Genomic DNA, 14,739 nt, shown 5'->3' on the forward strand with positions numbered 1-14,739 from the left:
CATGATTTACAGATGGAACGATTATCCACTCATGTTGTATTCAGGGCGATTTGTCTGGACCTGAGGTAGGAGAGCGATAGATGTTTTTTAAAGGTGAACCACTGCTATGATCTCGAGGTAGCTGGTAACGTGAATAGTTATTGGAAAGGTAAGAAATTAGGCAGTGTTTTCTGACCACACAGACATGCAGACGCGGACAATTATCACTCTGATCAACACTGGCTTTGGTCTCCACTGCCCTCAACGAATTTATTGGCAATCGCTAAGAAAATTTGTACCATACACTCACAAGAATAACTACAACCTTAAAATCCCTCATACGGATAGTTACTAGATTTGAATGAATAAAACGAAATATCGTAAATCATTGTCTGACACTTCAGATTGATATTAGAATTCTTTTGTGGCCACAACATCAATCATCGAAGAGCAGGAATACACTAACGCTGTGTTTTACCTTGGTAGTGAGAGGATCACAGTCATGGTACACTGCATAAGTGAGCAAACCAGTATAGCAGCTCATCAAAGTTAGACACAACGCACCAGCCAGGAACATCCACATTGTCCTGAAAAACAACAAAGATTACATGACGACAATAGGCTCACTTTTTAGGTAAAGGTAGGTGTTATTACAACAAGTTTTCATTGGAGACCAAACACAAAGCTGAATCTTCTTGAAAACTTACAAATGTTTACTTTGTTGGAATTAGACCATGTCCCTTGTCTTTCACATACAAATACAACTTTGGGAATTACGTTAAACTGAAGATATGTTACATACATACTAACAGAAAAAAAGATGTACTGGTGCCGATACTGCCATTCAAAGAAACGAGAGATAAACAGTTTCCCGCAGAAACACGACGTCAAATCAGTCTTCATGATTACAGCTGATAGGACATCTCATGAAGCTTGTAAAATATTATATAAGCCTCAGACCTCTCGGCATTTACGAAATACATACGGGTGCGGACATCGTAATGTCGCGCAGACTTTATGCGCGGCAACACAACACCATATTGAATAGGAGAGTTGTCTGTGACTACGCTATCCAGAGAATAATGTTGTAGCTAAAAATGAATTGGACAGACATACCATCGCATTAAACGACACCTTTATCGTAAGGAATGCTTCCGATTTCAGTGCTAACGTAATTAAAGGATATGTCTATAAGGTACATTACATAGGTAGAATTGTGGACAGTTCGGAAAGTGAGTCTCACGGGAAGCGTGCAAGGGATAAGTCCCTTAAGTCGCACTATTCATCTGTGTCCTCGGTGGCTCATATGGATAGAGCGTCTGCCATGTAAGCAGGAGATCCCGGGTTCGAGTCCCCGTCGTGGTACACATTTTCAGCTGTCCACATCGAGGTATATCAATAACACCTGTCGGCAACTGTGGGTTTCAGTTAGACATCATTTATAATTAAAGGAGGTATATAGATAATATCGGTTAACATCTTCATCAAAGATAGTGCTTTACAGTTGAGCACGGCGTATGACCAGAACATCGCAAAGTAAAACAGAGGCGCAGCAGACTGTGAACAGAAACGTTGCCTTATATGGCGATAGACAAAGAATCTTTGACACCACATGCAGAACTACGGGTCTTTAACGAAGATTGGGAGTTATCAGGCGCCATATCTTTGCCACTTAACAATGGCCAAAGAGTACTGATGGATTACGTGACTACTGTCCTTACTGGAAGCCCAAGAAAATTTTATTCATTCTGTAAAAAGTTTACTAGTTTCATTTTCCTGCTGTTTAAATCAGTTATACACTCCTGGAAATTGAAATAAGAACACCGTGAATTCATTGTCCCAGTAAGGGGAAACTTTATTGACACATTCCTGGGGTCAGATACATCACATGATTACACTGACAGAACCACAGGCACATAGACACAGGCAACAGAGCATGCACAATGTCGGCACTAGTACAGTGTATATCCATCTTTGGGGTCAGATACATCACATGATCACACTGACAGAACCACAGGCACATAGACACAGGCAACAGAGCATGCACAATGTCGGCACTAGTACAGTGTATATCCATCTTTCGCAGCAATGCAGGCTGCTATTCTCCCATCGAGACGATCGTAGAGATGCTGGATGTAGTCCTGTGGAACGGCTTGCCATGCCATTTCCACCTGGCGCATCAGTTGGACCAGCGTTCGCGCTGGACGTGCAGACCGCGTGAGACGACCCTTCACCCAGTCCCAAACATGCTCAATGGGGGACAGATCCGGAGATCTTGCTGGCCAGGGTAGTTGACTTACACCTTCTAGAGCACGTTGGGTGGCACGGGATACATGCGGACGTGCATTGTCCTGTTGGAACAGCAAGTTCCCTTGCCGGTCCCGGAATGGTAGAACGATGGGTTCGATGACGGTTTGGATGTACCGTGCACTATTCAGTGTCCCCTCGACGATCACCAGAGGTGTACGGCCAGTGTAGGAGATCGCTCCCCACACCATGATGCCGGGTGTTGGCACTGTGTGCCTCGGTCGTATGCAGTCCTGATTGTGGCGCTCACCTGCACGGCGCCAAACACGCATACGACCATCATTGGCACCTAGGCAGAAGCGCCTCTCATCGCTGAAGACGACACGTCTCCATTCGTCCCTCCATTCACTCCTGTCGCGACACCACTGGAGGCGGGCTGTACGATGTTGGGGCGTGAGCGGAAGACGGCCTAACGGTGTGCGGGACCGTAGCCCAGCTTCATGGAGACGGTTGCGAATGGTCCTCGCCGATACCCCAGGAGCAACAGTGTCCCTAATTTGCTGGGAAGTTGCGGTGCGATCCCCTACGGCACTGCGTAGGATCCTACGGTCTTGGCGTGCATCCGTGCGTCGGTGCGGTCCGGTCCCAGGTTGACGGGCACGTGCACCTTCCGCCGACCACTGGCGACAACATCGATGTACTGTGGAGACCTCACGCCCCACGTGTTGAAGAAGTCGGCGGTTCGTCCACCCGGCCTCCCGCATGCCCATTATACGCCCTCGCTCAAAGTCCGTCAACTGCACATACGGTTCACGTCCACGCTGTCGCGGCACGCTACCAGTGTTAAAGACTGCGATGGAGCTCCGTATGCCACGGCAAACTGGCTGACACTGACGGCGGTGGTGCACAAATGCTGCGCAGCTAGCGCCATTCGACGCCAACACTGCGGTTCCTGGTGTGTCCGCTGTGCCGTGCGTATGATCATTGCTTGTACAGGCCTCTCGCAGTGTCCGGAGCAAGTATGGTGGGTCTGACACACCGGTGTCAATGTGTTCTTTTTTCCATTTCCAGGATTGTATTTTGTCATCGCCATATTTCGACATCATCCCCTTCTTCATAACTAGAAGAACGTTACATACGTTACCTGCCATTACTTCCAGAATAACACAACTTGTTGTTAACAGTTCTGTTTCAGGTTTTGAACCATTCAGATGGTTCAGTTAATTCTGAAATAGTACAAACTTTCTCTCTGTCGGTAGTTTTACATCTTTAGTGATGAAATACGACATACCTTCCACATTATTTTGTATCTTATTTTTGTCCTTTTTCTTACGACGAGCGATAAGGAATACCGTTGTAAACACGGGATTGCCATTTAGGAAGATGGAGGTTCAAATTCCCGGACAGCCGAAGTATCCAACACATTCAAATGCAAACACTTTGGATACAATGAGTTCATGTTACGTCCACTGTTTATAACATTTTAAGTGGAATTAGTGAGTGAACATAGAAGTGAATGCAGAATATAGAACTGTGGTGTTACGCTTCAACTGCCCTCCACTTCTTCTAACAAATCGAAAACAATGAAGTTGGTACCGTATTTGAAGGTGATGGAATGGAGTTTGGCCTCGGAGATATTTGTTTAGATACTACCTACAAATGTAAATCAAGCAGTCACTCTGAACACTCATAAATCGAAGCTAATCATGGGGATGTAAGAAAACAGGGAGAGCAGTACCATATCATTATAACTGGAAGACCCTGAACTCGACTCCTTAATTGCTATTTATTCTGCATTCTATGTTTACAGAACATCAGGAAAAGAATATTAAGCACTGAAATTGCCAAAAAATTATGCACAAGTGTTCAATATCAAGTTCACATGTTATAAACAGCAATTAAAATAAAAGTTACACAAATGAAATCTGTGATGGGCCTATAAGTTTGAGATGAAAGAATGCGAGTCGCTAGCAATGAAAAGCAACAGTTCAAAATGCTGGGAGAGTTACCTATCGTGTAGGTCGTAGCATTTGGCCATGTTGTAAAGATGGCAAGTTGTCTGAAACGTCCTCTGTGATGGACAGAAATGCAAAGTGTTCACTGCCCAGGTCATCGAGAATGGTGAGGATGTACACGATATGCAATGTCTGTCTTGTTCTGAAGTACTACGCAAAGTTCCGTCGGACATATATCCATGTCCGGGGAAACAAAAAAATGCGGCAGTTATAGCCGTTGTGAAACATATGAAATGGGTTCCCCGTAAGGAATGTGAACAATCATCAGCTACATAATGGAAAGACGATAGTGAAAATATGTGCCGGAGCGGAACTCGAACGTGAATTTTCCGGGTATCGCAAACGGCCGCCTCACCGTTTCTTTTTTTTGCCGTTGTATTTGCTCGTAGCGGACGTCACATGGCATCCGTAGAAATTCGCCGTTGACCCCTTCACTCAGTTTTCTTATTACAAAAACCAGCCGGCTCTCTGACCGAAATAGCTGAGCTACCGTGGCGGATACCATTTGGTGATTCGAGCTCGGCTGACGGTCAGACGGAAGATTCCATATATTGTCAACCACGTGTCGACAACCTGATGTCGTAAATCGAATATGTACGCTATTGGACATTAAAGTTGGTACACCACGAAGATGACCTGCTAAAGACGCGAAACTTAACCGACAGGGTGAAGATGCTGCGATATGCCAATGATTAGGTTTTGAGAGCATTCACACAAGGCTGGCGCCGGTGGCGACATCTACAACGTGCTGACATGAGGAAAGTTTCCAACCGATTTCTCATACACAAACAGTAGATGACCGGCGTTACCCGGTGAAACGTTGTTGTGATGCCTCGTGTAAGGAGGACATGTGCGTACCATCACGATTAGCGACTTTGATAAAGGTCGGATTGTAGCCTATCGCGATTACGGTTTATCGTATCGCGACATAGCTGCTCGCGTTGTTCGAGATCCAATGACTGTTACCAGAATATGGAATCGGTGGGTTCAGGAGGGTAATACGGAACGCCGTGGTGGATCCCAACGGCATCGTATCACTAGCAGTAGAGATGGCAGGCATCTTATCGGCATAGCTGTAACGGATCGTGCAGCCACGTCTCTATCCCTGAGTCAACAGATGGGGCGTTTTCAAGACAACAACCATCTGCACGAACAGTTCGACGACGTTTGCAGCAGCATGGACTATCAAATCGGAGACCATGGCTGCGGTTACCCTTGACGCTGCATCACAGACAAGGGCGCCTGCGATGATGTACTCAACGACGAACCTGGGTGCAAACGTCATTTTTTCAGATGAATCCAGGTTCTGTTTACAGCATCATGATGTTCGCATCAGTGTTTGGCGACATCGCGGTGAACGCACATTGGAAGCGTGTATTCGTCATCGCCATACTGGCGTATCATCCGGCGTGATGGTATGGGGTGTCATTGGTTACACGTCTCGGTCACCTCTTGTTCGCATCGACGGCACTTTGAACAGTGGACGTTACATTTCAGATGTGTTACGACCCGTGGCTCTACCCTTCATTCGATCCCGCCGAAATCACAGATTTACAGGATAATGCACAACTGCATGTTGCAGGTCCCGTACGGGCCTTTCTGGATACAGAAAATGTTCGTCTGCTGCCCTGGCCAACACATTCTCCAGATCTCTCACCAGTTGAAAACGTCTGGTCAATGGTGGCCGAGCAACTGGTTAGTCGGAACACGCCAGTCACTACTCTTGATGAACTGTTGTACCGGGTTGAAGTTGTATGGGCAGCTGTACACGCCATCTACGCTCTGTTTGACTGAATGCCCAGGCGCATCAAGGCCGTTATTATGGCCTGAGGTGGTAGTTATATGGGTACTGATTTCTCAGGATCTAGGCACCCAAACTGTGTGAAAATGTAATCACATGTCAGTTCTAGTATTATATATCTGTCCAATGAATACCAGTTTAACATCTGCATTTCTTCTTGATGTAGCTATTTTAATGGCCAGTAGTGTATAATCCCGTAAAAGGGATACATTTTAATTGAAAGTAGCTTGCCCGGTTTTAGCGTATAAATGAGATATTCCTGTGTCTCTGCTATTAAAAGTTCAAGTCAGAGTGTCTTCAGATATGCATGCATGTGAAGGAACAGACACTGCAGCAGCGACTACAGCCGTTATGAAACACATGAAATGTATCCGCAGTCACGAATACGGACAACCATTAGCTGTGTAATGAAAAGGTTACAATGAAGATATGTACCAGACCAGGAATCGAACCCAGATTTCCCGCTTAACTCGGACTTACCAATGATCTTAGCCCGACTCACGAACACATCCAAACTCCCACATCTCGTCAACTATGTGTCTACAATTTGCTCTAGTGCAGTAATTAAATGCGAGGTACATTTGTATAGTAAGGTCTGATCAGTCGTGAAATGGAATCCAGTGTGAAAATCAAAAACATTTCATTTCGAGCAGTTAGCGACAGCTGCCAGCTACTTCACTACTCTGTCGCCACTCCAGCTTAGACATCTGTCGCAGTGTTATTCGAACTTTCCAATACGCTCCTCATAGAAGGCAGCCTCCTATAGTTTCACGACATCTCTGTGCTGGTCTACAGTTCGTGGTCTGTGCCAGAATGTTATTTTCAGAACCAGCTCTTCAAGTGACCGGGGATGATACTCATTAGAAGACAGTTATGGGCTGTATTGTGGATTATCAAACACTTCCGATCAAAAACGCTGCAAGAACATCTTTGTTGTCGATGCAGAGTACGGCCGAGAATTGTAATGAAGAAGGAAACTTATGACTGTTATGTTATGTGGGCTGCACGACATAAAGCGGAATCTCTCACCATGCCCTCATACTATTCGGGAGACACTATTTTCTGTGCATCTTTTCATGCTCACAGTGCGCTCAGAACAGAGCAGGGCGACGTGACGAGGTCGACTGGTGTACTAGAGACACTACCCGACACTCCCGTGGAAAGATTCATCGGATTTTTGCAGTGATCTCCATTTCGCGCCCGATCGGACTTCGTTGAATAGCGCTCGCATATACCCGTACATTCTTGCCTGGTTTCTGCGTGTAAACGGAATATTGCAGCGTCTGTGATGTTCAGAATGAGAATGCAAAGTTCCTTCAGACATACATGGATGTCCAAATGAACAGACACTGCGGCAATTAGACCATTTCGTAACGCATTAAATGTATATGCAGTAGCGAATATGGACAACCATCAGCTGTACGATGGAAGACGACGACAAAGAAAATTTGTGCCGGACCTGGACTCGGACAAGGATTTCCCCTTACCGTGAGGCTATCCGATCATGACTAATAGTCAGATCCAAACTTTCACATGCAGTCAGCCTATGTCTGAAATCTGCACTCGTACATTGTGTGCGGTCCTGTAGCGGGGAGACATTTCAGCTGTAAGTCGCTTGAGTGATTTAGGAAGATAAATACAATTCTGTAGTGCCTGCATTGTTCAGAAGGACAACGAAATTTCCTTCGGTCACACATGCATAGGAATGTCCATGAGTCGTACTCGGATAGTGTAATGGTAACGCTCTCGCTCGTCATAAGTCGGAAATCAGAGTTCGATTCCCGGTCTGGCACAAATTTTCGTTCGTTTTCCATTATACAGCTGATGGTTGTCCATATTCTCAAATTCGAGTACGTTGCACGTATAGTGAATATGACTGAGCCTACTGCGAGCCATTTAAAAACTTAGTCCCAGCAAGAAATGGCCAAACAGTCAGGTTAGGCAATGCTGTAGTAAACGCCTATGTCCGCCTAACCAGCGAGTTCGAAGGAAACTCTTTAGACCTCTTAGGATGACATTACGTGGCCCACCGTGGTGACCACCGTCACAGCCGAGGTGTTGCTTAAAATGAACCAGGTTTAACAATTCAGAACAGAGAAAGTAATGTTGAGGAATCACTCTCGTCTCGTGGACACACAGAAGATTTGAAGTTAGAGCTTTCTCACTTGCAAATTAACTGTCTAAGAATATAAATTCAGTATCGCAGAATGACTGCTTTGCGTTCAAATATGCAACTACAACCTGTAAACTGAACCCCAACATCAAATGTGTGAAGCTGAAGCTGTACTTAATCGACTGACCATCGGAATAATACTGAATCGGCCTGAAAAGTTCATATTGGAACAACAATCCAGTAGTTCAGAAACATCTATTCACATAAATAAAAATGTAAATTTTCGTTACTTCGGAATCGTGTGGCTGCTATCACTTTGAGATATCAGTTTTTCTTTACAACTTTACCCCATTATTAATTTTTTTAAACATATATATTACATCTATTTAAAAAGTACGTATATAAAAACACACGCTAATCCCAAAGCAACGTTCTGCCAAAATGCCAAAGAATTCGGAAAAAAATTTCGGAGATCTGAGATTAGGAACATTTACTGTTTCTACACGTACATCTACATCCATACTCCGCAAGCCAGCTGACGGTGTATGGCGGAGGGTACTTTGAGTACCTATATCGCTTCTCCCTTCTCTTCCAGTCTCGTATTGTTCGTGGAAAGAAGGATTGTCGGTATGCCTCTGTGTGGGCTCTAATCTCTCTGATTTTATCCTCGTGGTGGCTTCGCGAGATATACGTAGGAGGGAGAAATATATTGCTTGACTCAACGGTGAAGGTATGTTCTCGAAACGTCAATGCCATTATCGAGCTACTGAGTCTCTCTTGCAGAGTCTTCCACTGGAGTTCATCTATCATCTCCGTAACGCTTTCGCGATTACTAAATGATCCTGTAACGAAGTGCGCTGCTCTCCGTTGGATCTTCTCTTTCTATCAACCCTATCTGGCACGGATCCCACACTGGTGAGCAATATACAAGCAGTGGGTGAACAAGTGTACTATAACCTACCTCCTTTGTTTTCGGATTGGATTTCCTTAGGATTCTTCCAATGAATCTCAGTCTGACATCCGCTTTACCGAAGATTAGCTTTATATGATCATTCCATTTTAAATCACTCCTAATGCCTACTCCCAGATAATTTATGGAATTAACTGCTTCCAGTTGCTGACCTGCTATATTGTAGTTAAATGAATAAGGGTCTTTCTTTCAATGTATTCTCAGCACATTACACTTGTCTACATTGAGACTCAATTGCCATTCCCTGCACCATGCGTCAATTCGTTGCAGATCCCCCTGCATTTCAGTACAATATTGCATTGTTACAACCTGTCGATATACTACAGCATCATCCGCAAAAAGCCTCAATCAACTTCCGATGTTACCGACAAGGTCATTTATGTATATTGTGAATAGCAACGGTTCCACGACACTCCCCTGCGGCACATCTGAAATCGCTCTTACTTCGGAAGACTTCTCTCCATTGAGAATGACATGCCGCGTTCAGTTATCTAGGAGCTCTTCAATCCAATCACACAATTGGTCTGATAGTCCATAAGCTCTTACTTTGTTCATTAAACGACTTTGGGAAACTGATCAAACGTCTTTCGGAAGTCAAGAAACACGGCATCTACCTGTGAACCAGTGTCTATGGCCCTTTGAGTCTCGTGGACAAATAGCGCGAACTGGGTATCACACCATCGCCTTTTTCGAAACCCATGCTGATTCCTAAGGAATAGATTCCTTGTCTCCAGTCTGTTTCCATATAAATGGAAGCGTAGAGGTTTGTTCCTTCAAAATATCACAGCTGCGGAAATTCTTCACGGATTTCTTTGAAATTTTGACGCAACGTTGCATTCATATATTCATGTGTTTTAATATAACTACTGGAAGGACATGCGTGATACGTATGTAACACAGAGTGAAACGTTAAAAATGTAAGTTTTTGTTGGTTCAAAATCGTTAATCTCCGAAAGTTCTTGACCGTCAATTTACAATAGTGAAACACTGTTAGCAAACAGGGAACCTGTATTTATGGGTTACTGGCTTATATTTAGAATACTACTATGGAATCTGAATTAGCAGTAACAATAAACAAGGCTCATGGTCAGAGACGGAGGGGCGGGAGTGAGAGGAGATGGGCAGAGGCGTGGGAGGAAATGGACATAGAAAACAGGAAATAGAACATGAGTAGAGGGACAGGTGTCGGAGAAGAAAGTAGAGAGTATGGAGGAGGTGACGGACTGATGAAAGGGGAGAGGGATGCGGCAGGAGATGAGAGGGAGAGAGAGAGAGAGGGGGCGGTGGTGGTGTGGAGGATAAAGAGAGGAATAGGAGATGGTGGGGAGAGAGAGGAATAAGAAGGAGGAAATGGAAAATAAAAGAGGGTGACAGGAAGAAAATGCCTCTAAGCACCATGGGACTTAATATTTGAGGCCATCAGTCCCCTAGAATTAGAACTACTTAAACCAAACTAACCTAAGGATATCACACACATCCATGTCCAAGACAGGATTCGAACTTGCGACCATAGCCGTAGCCCAGTTCCGGACTGAAGCGCCTAGAACCACTCGGTCACAAAACCCGGTGGGATAGAGGAGCTAAATAGGTACATCTAAGTCTCATACATATTAGAAACGTGTGCTTTCTCTTCTATTCCTTTTCGATTTAAGCAGACCGATTAACAGCAAAGCTTGGCCGAGTACAGCTAGTTAAGTGTAAAATTAATCTACAGAATTCCGCTGCCAGAACACTGACACTCTGTCTGGAAGTGTTGCAAACTGTCCGTAGTATTTCAGTTTGACATCCTGAGGTTGGTGTGCCTGTAGCTTGTACTCACAGGCGCGCCTTGGGCAGGCTCTCGATGGAGGCGAACCTCTGCAGCGCCATCTGGGAGACGCCGAGTGGCAACCAGCCGAAGAAGCCGCCCACGAGGAAGCCGAACCAGCTGTGGCGGGCCGTCAGGTCGAACCCAAGGCTGCAATACACGGAAGGAACCACGTTTTTACACGTCCAGGCAGTCAGATTAGTATTTCACTTTTGACATGTGAAGTTCTGTTGGCTGTGTGATCAGATCATACTAAATAAAATAACAGGGAAAGGTTGATTACTGTTCGAGGCAGCATATACCTAGGTATCGAACATAATAAAGTTATGTCATCATGATACATTCTCCCTTCAGATCCTAGAACGCCACTCTCTTCGCCTCGCCTATCGCATCCATCTCCCCTCCCCCACATGGATCCTGTACGTCCTTATTTTGTTCCCCCAACTACTCCTTTTCCTCGAATCGATACGGATCATCTACACCTCCCCTAAACTCGATCCTCCTCACCCACTGGTCTCTCCCATCCTCCCCGCCCCCCTCCGCTGCCACGCCCGTATTCCCACATCCCACCTGCTCTCCATCTCTCCATACCCTCTCCCAAGGTGGCTTCCGCCAGCTCCCACTCCCTGATTATGCCCTCCTCCCCTCCATCTACCCCTCCTACCAACTTTGATCCTCCCTCCCTCTTCCTGTGTATGTTCCTATAGGCACCCCTCTCCCTTCTCTCCCCCTTCCCTCCCTCCTCTCTTTATCCCCACTCCTCCCCTGCGCTTCCCCTACCCCTATACCTCTCTTCCTCCTACCCTCTCCTCTGCCATTGGCATCTTTGGTCTCCCCTCTCCCTCTCCCACCCCCTTCTTCCCCTTCTTGGCAGGTCTCCGGACTCGCACACATTACGTGGACATTCGCGCGCCGTAGATCATCGCCTAGTATTTGTGTGTGTGCATCATGTTCATGCTCAAATGTTCCACTGTTTATTCGTTTAGTGCTCCAACGTTTGTGCGTGCCATCTATCATTTCTGTACGTGCCTATGTGCCTGAACACTCTTATCTTGGACTCTGTGCCCGTGAACGGCTCCCTGTGTTTTAATTTTGTATGTCTATGTCTGTTGTATCTTTCATTTTATCTGTGGCCAAAGAGCGGCGTATTATGCAGCTGCTGGCCTACTTATATCAGGAGTGAAATAACAACAAAGAAAAAAAGACATCTCCTTTCCCAAGGTGGCTTCCAACAACTCCCCCTCCCAGATGATGCCCTCTCTCTGTCCATTGATCCCTCTTATCAACTCTGATCCTCATCCCCCGTCCTTTCATCTGTCCTTTTCTTGGGCCCCCTCTCCCTCCCTTCCATCCTCTTTTTTCCCCACCTATCCTCTCTCTGTCCCCCTTCTCTCCCCCAAGTCCTTTTACTTTTCCCTCCTCTGCCTTTTCCCATTCCCTCTCACGTCTGCCCTTCCCATCCTCTCCCTCCTTTGGTTCCCCCCCTTTCGTTTTTCCTCTCCTTCCTCCTTGTTCCCCCCCCCCCCATCTGTCCAGGTACCCCCGCCCCCCCCCCCCATCTGCGCTTGGCTATGGTGTGTCATCTTTGTGCCGACATTTTAGTGCAGTGTTTACAGTGAGTGTTCCCGAAGTGTTGCAAATGGACATCATACTGTCGCTGGGTGTGATTTTTATATCTCTTGCGAACAGAAACCACATAGTCGCCATGTTTTTTAATTGTCTGTCTACTATGTTACCTGCTTCCTGTGTATTTTATTAGTTTTGCCCACCCTATGCTTCACGTTTTAACTTTCGAAAATTTTTCGCCGTTTTACAATTTAACTCACCGTTTTATCGCCTGCTTTTATTGTTTCTTATCTTCTTATTACATTATAAAAATTGTGTAGGCTGCAGAGCAGTGTAATAAGCTGCTGCCACACAACCCCCTTCGGGGGGAATCGAAATTCAATAAAGAAAACATTGACAGTCACGCATGTACACCGTCGCCGGTTTAAAGTCGCGTGGGGACCATAGCGTGAATGAATGAGGTCCCGTTTCATTTTAGTTTTATAATTTTACATTTGTTTTTATGGTTCCGTACTTTAATCGCTAAAAATGCTACGCCGTTTGAGGGTCTTTGTATCTGCCCGACTGTTGAAAAACCTCTTTCTCAGGAGCTTGTAAACGTATCAAGTTGAAATTTAGTAGCAAAGTCACATCCATCGGCCTCTGAAGGTGAAAGGAATTTAAGCTTCTAAATCAATGCAGTCTGAAGACACGGCCATTTATTTCGCATATTTTGATACTCGCAAACTGATTTATTAATATCTAAAGGGTAGTTTCCGTTCTCCAAGGAATCTTGAAATTTACCAAAAAGCAATGTTTCACAGAGCAAGTGAAGGAAAAAAAATCGAGGATATTTTTATTTGTAAGTATATAGATAAAAAAAAGTATTTTATTCGTCATTTGTTATCCGAGTCCAAACTTAACATAAAAAAGTTCTCGAAAGCCTTGGAATTTCATTAACCGATAACCAGTATTATGTCGATAACAAGCAAAATTCGTCGAGATTCTTGATTCCGGGGCTGGATGAACTGTCTGTATACATAAATAAGTTCGTACGGAACCTTCAGAGAGCGAGAGCTACCAGCAACTGCCCATATTTTATTTTTCATTTAATTTTATTTTGTGTTACTCGTGGACAATTGGACGAAGACTGCCACGAATTCCTCTCCTATACCTACATGTTCATCTGAGTAACACTTGTACCCAACGTACGCCGCAATAATTTGTTGGGAGTATTATGTTCTCTGTCCTCCCCTACATTTTCTATCTACTACAACTCCTTCTTGTACCACGGAAGTTATTCATTGAGCCTTAACATATATCCTTTCATCCTGCTTCTTCTTCTTCTCATAATTTACCAAATCATTCTTTCTTCGCCGAGTGTGCGAGAGAAGTTTCCCATTCCTTATCTTACTAGTCCTCCTAAGTTTCATCACTCTTCTGCAGCACCACATCTCAAACACCTGGTTCTCTTTCTTCATCTTCTGCTTGAGACATCGGCATGTAATCCAGAACTACTGATGTCGACAATGGTTTTATGTCGAATGTCTGTTGCCCCCTCCTGCAACACCTGTAACGAACCCCATCCTACCTACTCCTCGAAGTGTAAAGCGAAACCTCCTCCAGTCACACCTGAGCTCACTGTCCCTGTCTGTCCTGTTGATGACCCCATCCACCCCAACAACTCGCTCCACCCACCCCCTACTGCAGACGACATCATCTGTTTCGTTACCATTGTGCTCCAAAACATCCACCCCTTCCAGCGCTCCCATACCATTTCCCAAATCGCCTTCGCTGCTCGTTCCATCTTCCATCTTACCACCTATGCCACCTACTCTCACGCCCCTCACCACCCTCGTCTAATTCTCCACTATCACGGTACAACGACACTACAGTATCCTGTACCACAATATTCGCTCCCTGTCCATCCACAAACTCCTCTTCCTCCACACTGTCCATCAGCACTGTGTGGATGCCTTCATCCTAAATGAAACCTTCCCTCAACCCTGTATCTCCATCTCCACAGTTCCTTACACCCTTCACCACACCAATAACCCATACCCTGTGGCATGTGGCAGAGTTGCTATAAGCCACCTCAAGCACTTCCCTGTCTGGCCCCAACCTCTCGTTAACAATCCTACCAAGCATCTCACCCTCAGCCTCTTCTTACTCACCCTTAGCGTCACCTGTGCCACCATTTATGTCTGCCCTCGCACCTTCATCCTGTACGATTTCCTGGCCCATATTCACCGCACTTTCTCC

The 14,739-nt window shown here is 45.4% G+C and overlaps 1 protein-coding gene across 2 annotated transcripts in view; it reads right to left on the reverse strand.

The window, feature by feature from the left end:
• LOC126284566 (sodium-coupled monocarboxylate transporter 1-like) overlaps positions 1-14,739 on the reverse strand; it is a 420,449-nt gene that overhangs the window by 323,860 nt on the left and 81,850 nt on the right. For both annotated transcript variants that reach the window (XM_049983578.1, XM_049983579.1), the window contains exons 8-9: positions 10,945-11,082; positions 458-566 (exon numbers count right to left, since the gene is read on the reverse strand). In XM_049983578.1, coding sequence (XP_049839535.1) covers positions 458-566; positions 10,945-11,082 — 247 coding nt within the window. The remainder of the gene's footprint in view (positions 1-457; positions 567-10,944; positions 11,083-14,739) is intronic.

Source organism: Schistocerca gregaria, chromosome 8 (genome assembly GCF_023897955.1).
Source record: "Schistocerca gregaria isolate iqSchGreg1 chromosome 8, iqSchGreg1.2, whole genome shotgun sequence".
NCBI lineage: Eukaryota > Metazoa > Arthropoda > Insecta > Orthoptera > Acrididae > Schistocerca > Schistocerca gregaria.